Raw genomic sequence first — 9,238 nt, forward strand, 5'->3', positions numbered from 1 at the left:
GATTTTGTATATGTACATATATATATATATATATATATATATATATATATATATATATATATATATTGCATATTTTCAAAACTACTGGGAGTTGTAGAATGATGTGTGTGTACAGATATCTGTTTGTGTATAGATATCTGTAATTTGCTTCCTGTATTGTGAAACTATAACGTTTGAGAATATTAATGTTTATTTAATTCAATTAATTAAGAGTTCCGAGTAATTTTCCTTAGTTTTTTCATACATATTTGTAAGTCTTGCACAGACTATGAAAACCCTGAAGTTAAGAAAGAATACTGTAAAATATTCGCTTTATAGACACTTTACCAATACCCTAATTTTTGCTGTTATAGGTAAGATTTTGATATTTTTTTGTTTTTGATACTTGGTTTTTATTTAATTTTTTTTTAATGTCTAAATATTGTATAATTATTTGTTTTACATTTTAGCTTCTGTAATATTTATGGCATGGACGACTAAAACCTTCAGATTATCAAATTGTCCAACTGTGAGTATAATTACTTTTTTTGTGTTGCTTTGCCCACATATCTCACAAATATATGAAATATTGCGTGGGTACTTTGTAGAAGTTGAGTAGTTTTAAATAGTATTTGGTTGCAAAATAAGTGAGTGTTTAGGAGTGTGGCTTCCCAAATGCATTACATATTCTCATCAGATACAGAGGTGATTATTGATTTAAATTAACGGTCTTCTAAATTTTTTACAAAGTCATGCACCTAGTGTTGACCTTTTATTAAATGTAATCTGCTTCTATTACACCTCATAAAATATATCAAATAAAACAGAAATTTAGTTTGAATGCATTGTCTTTTTTCAGATGCTTTCCATTTCTTTTCCCTATAGAATTACAGCGCACAATTCAGCTGTGTTTTTGCCTTTTATTTATTATTCTAGTTAACTGTTTCAGGAGCAGATGGAATATTGGGTTGCTATAATGTCACAATTCTTAAAAAGCTGTTTTTCTAAGATGGCCACAAAAATAAAAATAACAAGGACATCCCCCTTGCATTTTACCATTCTGTCTTGATTATATATTTATTTAGTGCTTCCTTGGGACAGATCAAATTAATGGCCTCATGTGTGTACACATTGACATGACTCCAGGCCTGCATTAAAAATATCCCTCTTCCTTCCTGTACTCATAGGAATAGGAGGACCCTTCTCCCATTTATATTTTATTTCTTTTTTTTTCCTCCTGTACCATCCCTCCCTCAACTTCACATTTAATGTGTCTCCTTGTGGGCATTTAATTTCTCATTCTCTGTTCTTATTTCAGACATCTGTCCTCCAGGACCTGATTAGTCTTATTTCCCCCATCAGCCTTTATTTGCTTCTGTATTCCAGTTTTGCATTCATGTTCCTAAAGCCTTAAACCATTCACTCCCTCAAAATGTCACCCTGTCTCCATCCTTTGTAATCTATGCCTCTGACTTATATTTTATCATATTTTCTCCGTTTTATCTACTCCCTGTACCTCTTCTCATTCAATCTCCTCCCTCCTTTTTCCACTTTCACCCTCTCATTCCCTATTTATCCATCCTGTTGTGCTTCTTTTTATTTTTTTCCTCCTGCATTCTATATATCCCCTGTCTTATTGTCCCTTTACTCGTGCTATTTCCTATTCATATTTTCACATATTTTTCTCCTTTTTTATTTATTTATTTTCTTCATACTACACATTACATTTGCAGATATCATTCAATGACTTCTACCATCAGGAAGCCTCCCATTCTGTCTCTTCATTCCCCTTTTGCCCCTTGATCTTACCTCCCTTATCTGGGGATCTACCTTTTTGGGGGTGCCCAAAAGGTAGACCCCAAGATGTTGTAGAGCTATAACTCCCTTGATGCTTTGCATGCCTTTAGAATGATAAATCATCATGCAAGCTGTACTTTTGAAACATCTGGGGATCTACCTGTAGGACACTCCTGCTCTAACTTAACCAGGCTCAGCCATTCACTTCTGACATCCCATCGCTACAATCTCATTGTAACCAATTCTATTTTTGGGCAATACACCTTTACTGGCTGTGAGACTGCTTTCATAAACTCAAAAATAGTCAGGAAAAGTAGGCTCTTTGAAACATGTACAGTGAGTGAATTATTGCTGAGGAGTGGGGAAGTAAGGTACTATGTGACTGAGCAACCATTAAGAACAAAAAACCGAAATACCTTGCTGATGGTCAAACATTGAGTGAAGGCCACATGCAAAATAGCAGTTGGACAAAGCTGTGTTAGGAGAATATTATACATACTGAATATTATAAAAAATCAGATGACTGAGGAAATTAACGCTTATTCACTTTTCACATGTGATGTTTACTGTCATCTGGTTAATTTTTTTGTCCTAATAACTTTTTAGTTTTATTTTAATATGTTCTAGGACTGGATGGAGCTTTGGGTGGATGATGCTTTCTGGAGATTGCTGTTTTCTGTTCTCTTGCTTGTTATTATGTTTCTTTGGAGACCTTCAGCAAATAACCAGAGGTAAAGACTTGGTTTATTTCTTCTGCTTGAGCATGCTACTACTAAAATACACTTTGTAACTGTATTAAGTCACTGTTGGTAAAGCTATTAGGACACTAACACCCATTTATTTTTTTTACACTAAAATAAACCTGATTCAGTTGCATATCACACTTCCATTATTATTATTAGTAGTAGTAGTAGTAGTTGTAGTATTTTCATTTAATTTTTTTGTATTTGATCCATTATTGATATGTATATTCCTCGGATGTCCGTGGGAGCTCTGATTAGAGCAGCCAAATGTTCCAAAGACAATACGTATCGAAGAGGCTATAATGGGCACCCCTACCCTGTCCCATTTGTTGAAAGAAATATGCAAGAAGTTAACCCAACAGTTGACACAATCAGTGATGGCTTTATTATATAGTGCTAATATGTTTTATATAAAATCCTCTGGAAAAGCAAAAGCTTGATGGACTGTCAGACTTGGACCCCCATCCAAGCCTGTCAAAAGCTTTCAGCTTCTACTGATAGTAGGCGGCTCCCACCCCCCCACACTTCCTTCTATTGTCCGAACCACTACAACCCATAACAAATAAGACGTGATCATTCAAGATTAAGCAAGGTAAAATCTCTTTAACTCGGTTTGCAAGAATCTTCGTGTACAATCAATATTTAAAAGTGAATTGGGTCCAGAGTTCGTGCTCTCCATCGCAGGGGGCTTTATAATATTATATTTGCCAGGAGTGTGTCCGAAGGTGGACCTTGTTTGTGATGTGTTTTTTTACTAGTCCTTCTCATTGGGAAAGTGTTTGGAAATCCCTGAACCCTAAACTATTACAGTTCCATAGGGATTGGTTTGGAAACTGCTCATTTTAAAATTACCAATGGCTTGTTACAAGTAGTCAACTAATCTTCTCAGACCAAGATAGACCCATTCTAGTGAGTGAGTCAAATCCTATGAAACTCATAACCACTGCAGCATGTTTCCATTCCCTTGTTGGTACAATGGATAGGTTTTGCAACAGAATTGCATCAATGTATATATCCCATTTTCAACAACTGAATCACAGGAGAATCTTTAGCCTTGAGTGCAAATGTCACTGTTTTCCTGCACTTTTGCTTTATCTCGGTCATTAGACATCTTTCAGTTTGTTTTCCATCCTTTTCCTACTTTGTATGCTGACTGCAAATTACTGTAGTAATCGGGAAAGATCTCCACAGTACATGTGTGCATAGACAGACAAAATGTGCAAGAAATAAATGTTCACAATTTGTTTCTTTGCATTCATTCACAATGCTAACAAATACTCCAATTGTGTAGTATTTTCCCATAATCTGATTTTTATATATATATATATATATATATATATATATATCATTTTTTTAAAAAAAAATTTAAAAAACAAATCAGTTGTTTTTCTTAATATATCTAGCCATTTTTTCTTCAGGTACGCATTCACCCCACTTATGGATGATTCTGATGACGAGGTGGAAGAATTCTTGGTAACAGACCATTTAGGTGATGGACAAGTGCAAAACTGTATACAGTTTACCCCTGGCTCCCAAATACTTTGTCATTGTTAAACTTCTCGTTGTCTTGTTTTCATAATAGCTGAAGGAATGAAATTAAGAGGTACGAAGACAGAACCCAATGGAACATCAAAGCCTCCTGCTACTAATACAGTAAGTAGTTGTTCTAGAATGTGGGCAGTTAATATAGTGTTAATTTAGAATACTTTACTCTGCATCTACAAATGTACCAGACATCAAGTGATCTGTTAATTCGTAAATCTTTCCATTTTGTTCTCCGTCCATAATATCTGAAGTTTGTTCTTCGTTCTTCTGCAGGATTATTTTGACTGATGAATTGTGGATAAATTAGCTTAGTGACTGAAATGAAACTTTGCTAACCTCTGCCCTCTGCCAAAATGATGCCTTACATAAGCACCAATAGTCCCTACTTTTATTTATTTATAAAAGGGTGATTTTTAGAATAACTAAAAACTAAGGGAAAAAGAGGAACACGTTAATTTTAAAACTCTGGAAAGTGACCGTGCCATTTTAATAAGACTTGGCTGTAGCTCAAACAAACTCTAGTTACAGTATCGGGAATGCAGGGATTGATTAAGTTGATTTGGTGTTGCACTCACTGTGTAACCTTCTATATGCAGTCCTTTTTTTATGGTGGCATAACGGGGAAACAAATCCTGACTCCAATATTAAAAAGCCTAATATTTACTGAGCTCATCATCGAAAGAGGTTGGATGTTTTTTTTTCTTTGTTTGTTTTTTTGTTTTGTTTTTTTAAGCTCTAAAACTTTGCTTATGACTTTATATTAAGAGACCGTTTCATTGCTGTGGAGCACTGTGATTGATTCATACAGTCTGATTTCCTTCATAGAAAGAAGGGGAAAAGAGAGTGATTTTGGTCTTATTTAGTCTCTGTCACTCCCAAAGAAAATTACTTAGAATCCATGGCAGGCAACATTTATATTCTAGCTGTACACTGCCTGTATTATTGTCTCATATGGTATTTCGGTATGCTCACAAATGTTTCTCGCTGTCTGATTAAGGATGAAGACTTGAAGTGGGTGGAAGAAAATATCCCGACTTCATTTGCTGACGCGTAATTATGTTTTTATTCTTGTATACTAGTCCTTAAGTTCAATTAAGTTTCTAGCGGTTTGCATGCAACTTTGCACTAATATTTACCATTTGTACTCATCCAGGCACTCTAATGTTCAACATTTATGTATACATCATCTAGAAAATATTATTTACGTACAAGAAACAAGTCATAAAATAGCTGTGGGGTTAATGGTCAAGTTGCTTTATCTCATGAATATTGTCACGGTCAACAAAGAGTAGAGTGAGCACCACTTAGTTTGGTAATCTCTTGTATTGGATGATATAAGAATATTATTTAATTTCATTGCATTCACATTGCTTCAAATGAGTTAAGTCATGTAGATTCTAATTTTCCCATTCTATAAACCAGTGCAATGTGACCTGCTGCTGTTGGATGCACTATTCTAGTTCATGAAATTGTTAATAAGGGCTAGAGTCGTGACTGATCGCTCAACATATGCAGCTGTAGCTAGAAGTAGAAGGTACACAAAATAATCCATAAACCTTGGATGTGCAAGAGTAGCATTTTTATCAATTCAACCCCAGAGGTTTAATCGGCATAAGTGCTACAAGAATGTCCATTTGAAATGTCTGTGAAAATGGCTTGTATCTTAATATTTTATTTTTTTGCTTTTATAGAGCGCTTCCAGTGTTAATGGACTCCGATGAGGTAATCATTTTGGGAACATAAATACTTTAAGTAATATCAGGAAATATTACTTTACTGAGAGGGAAGTGGATGCATGGAATAGCCTTCCAGCTGAAGTGGTAGAGGTTAACACAGTAAAAGAGTTTAAGCATGTGTGGGATAGGCATAAGGCTTTCCTAATTATAAGATAAGGCCAGGGACTAATTAAAGTATATAGAAAATTGGGCTGAATGGTTCTTATCTGGCGTCACATTCTATATTTCTATGACCTATTCCAGGGGTTGGCATCCTTGGGCACTCCAGATGTTGTGGACTACATTTTCTCCTGATGCTTTGCATTCATTTTGGCTGTAAAAGCATTATTCAAGATGTAGTCACATCTGGGGTGCCAAAAACTGCCAACTCCTGACCTATTCAATATTTGGCATGAATTTCATATATTTCGAAAAGTGCAGTTAATAAAAAAAAACAGCATGCAAGAGAATACAGAAAACCGCACATATAAGTGGCCACTTGGTGGGTCTACATACATTTTTAAAGCTGGTGGGTCTACATACATTTTTAAAGCTTCTGCTCATCTTGTGCCAATACAGAAAGTTTAAACCATTTGCATATCAGACTGACCCCACCCTAATAGGCAGAACAAACCCAAAACGCAGGCCAGCTTCCTTTGCACGAGAGATACAGCAGCCATAGATGGTCCTTTCCACCTTGTTAGGCTTTGTCAGTGAGTGATAGCAGATTACCCCTCTAGGCACAGTGAAAAAGTGGTCCACGTCTAGATTACCCTTCTACCTTAGGTAGAGCGAAAAAACATGGTGCAAGAGAATACGAAGTACAACAACTGAAATGGCTTGCGCTTCGGTGGGTTCCAGCTCCGTTCTCAAGCAGGTTTAACTCCTCTTGTATCAATTCAGAAAGAGCTTAGTCCATTTGCATATGAGACGGAGCCCATCCAAAAAATAAATAAAAAGTAAATTTCAAATTGTCAAAACAAAATAATAATTTATTTTTTTTGTCCCTTAAAATGTTGTATGATTTAGAGATCTATATATATTTTTGTGAACATGTTTATTTAAAAAAAAAAAAAAAAACGCGTACAATTTAAGCAACAAACACATCTATAGAGTTACACAGTGGACAGCATGTGGATTACCAATGGGACTAAATCCAATGATCAATTTTGCAGTAGCAAAGAGAAAATACATCTGCAGTAATGTTATTTACCGAACATACAACGTATGTAACAGTTGGATGAGAATCAGACCTTGTATGTTTTTGGCTCAACTATCACGACCATTTGGATATTTTTTATAAAAGTGTTACATTTGCTAACTGGAATGTAATATATTTTGCATAACATATACCATTTCATGCCTCTGGAAAATGCACAGATTTTATGCTAGTATTCACTTGTACAATATTTCAATGTTTGCTGCAGTTTTATCTCCCTCTTGTAATATCTGTGTATATAGATATAGGTTACATATGCACTGGCATTTGAGTTAAGATTTGCATTTAATGAAAATATTTGAAATATAAACACTTGTCTCAAACATCTAATATTTTAATAATATACCAACACTCCGATCAGATTATATTATTTTTTTGTAGAACTTGCGTTCCTTTGTAGTTTAGCTCAGAATAAAACTGATAATCTGGTACATGCATTCCTGTGCACCATGTATTTGTGTAAAGAAGTGTGATGTTGAAGCACTAATAATTCAGAACGATAATCTAAGTCTAATTTTATTTAATATTTTTTTTTTTTTCTTCTTCTTTTCAGGAGATAATGATGACCAAATATGAAATGTCTAAAATTGAATGATCTCTGGATAGATTGACAGAGGAAACAAAATTGCGAACTGCTTCACTGATTGGCCTATGATCTGCTAAATTCCATCAGTGTTGAAGAGATTGAATCGATGATGTAGTTCATATTTTCGGACCATAGAAGATCTTCCAAATCCTCCTCTATCCTTCCAGAAAACTATTTTTTTGTTTTAGTGTTTTTTGTTCTGTTTTTTTTTTTTTTTTTTGTAGCCATGCTAATGGCAATTCATGGCATGTACGTTTTAATTTTCAGGATTTGCGAGGTGGTGGAAGAGTTGTGACTTTGCATGTTCCAAGTGGTTAAAATATATTTTTATCTAAGATTATCGCTACAATAGGAATATGCAATGGATCTTGTTATATGTGTGCTGTCAAACACCCTTGTAAAGATCAAACCTTTACTTGCATATACGAATTTAAACAAATTTAAAGAAGTCCCTTTTATTTTGTGAGAATCTGTGCGAAAGGACTATTTGACTTTTTACCTGTTTGTGTTCTCTATAACTCTTTAAATTTTATTTGGCGTTTTCATGCCATAGCTGTTGCCTTAAAGATTTCCTGTAGTTTTACAGGTAAGACATTTTGTACCAATCCGATTTGGTCAGAGTGGAGTGAATGTCACCCGTTGGGTGAAGATTGTAATTTGTAATTCCTCTCCTCTCATTCGTTTATAAAATATGTTGTACTTTTTATATTATTTATGGATAATTATACTGTGTGGGTTCTTTTTTTGTGTGCATAAAATAAACTTTTTAAGTTGGTATATAAAAAGGTTCTACAAACATGTACAATCTTCCTTGCATACATTCAGTTTTTCTGTATTCTAAATGAAAAATGATTTGAAAGCAATTTACAATTTTGCAAATACTCATTCTGTGTCTTTAAATTAATTCTCTTCAATGACTATACATGGTTTTGAATTTTGTTTTTAATCTAAAGAAAAACAGTCCTTTACAAATGCTTTATTGCTCATTTATTACCGTATATACTCGAGTATAAGCCGACCCGAATATAAGCCGAGGCCCCTAATTTTACCCCCAAAAATTGGGAAAACGTATTGACTCGAGTATAAGACTAGGGTGGGAAATGAAGCAGCTACTGGTAAATTTCTAAATAAAATTAGATCCTAAAAAAATTATATTAACTGAATATTTATTTACAGCGTGTGTATATAATGAATGCAGTGTGTATAAGAATGCAGTGTGTGTGTATGAGTGCAGTGTGTATATAATGAATGGAGTGCAGTGTGTGTATAATGAGTGCAGTGTGTGTATAATGAGTGCAGTGTGTGTATGAATGCAGTGTGTGTGTATGAGTGCAGTGTGTGTGTGTATGAATGCAGTGTGTATATAATGAATGCAGTGCAGTGTGTGTGTGTATGAGTGTAGTGTGTGTATATGAGTGCAGTGTATATGAGTGGGTATAATGAATGCAGTGCAGTGTGTGTATATGAGTGCAGTGTGTATATAATGAATGATGAATGCAGTGTGTGTATGAGTGCAGTGTGTATGCAGTGTGTGTATAATGAATGCAGTGTGTATGAATGCAGTGTGTATATAATGAATGGAGTGCAGTGTGTGTGTATGAGTGCAGTGTGTATGAATGCAGTGTGTATATAATGAATGGAGTGCAGTGTGTGT

The 9,238-nt window shown here is 34.6% G+C and overlaps 1 protein-coding gene across 1 annotated transcript in view; it reads left to right on the forward strand.

Moving 5' to 3' along the window:
- Positions 1 to 8,324, forward strand: part of TMEM87B (transmembrane protein 87B) — a 55,304-nt gene extending 46,980 nt beyond the window's left edge. Inside the window, exons 15-22 of the mRNA XM_063441373.1 lie at positions 245 to 353; positions 450 to 508; positions 2,404 to 2,507; positions 3,938 to 4,008; positions 4,102 to 4,172; positions 5,062 to 5,114; positions 5,756 to 5,786; positions 7,552 to 8,324. Of these exons, the coding sequence (XP_063297443.1) occupies positions 245 to 353; positions 450 to 508; positions 2,404 to 2,507; positions 3,938 to 4,008; positions 4,102 to 4,172; positions 5,062 to 5,114; positions 5,756 to 5,786; positions 7,552 to 7,593 (540 nt within the window). The 3' untranslated portion in view covers positions 7,594 to 8,324. The remainder of the gene's footprint in view (positions 1 to 244; positions 354 to 449; positions 509 to 2,403; positions 2,508 to 3,937; positions 4,009 to 4,101; positions 4,173 to 5,061; positions 5,115 to 5,755; positions 5,787 to 7,551) is intronic.
- Positions 8,325 to 9,238: the final 914 nt, after the last annotated feature.

Source organism: Pelobates fuscus, chromosome 2 (assembly GCF_036172605.1).
Source record: "Pelobates fuscus isolate aPelFus1 chromosome 2, aPelFus1.pri, whole genome shotgun sequence".
NCBI classification, from domain to species: domain Eukaryota; kingdom Metazoa; phylum Chordata; class Amphibia; order Anura; family Pelobatidae; genus Pelobates; species Pelobates fuscus.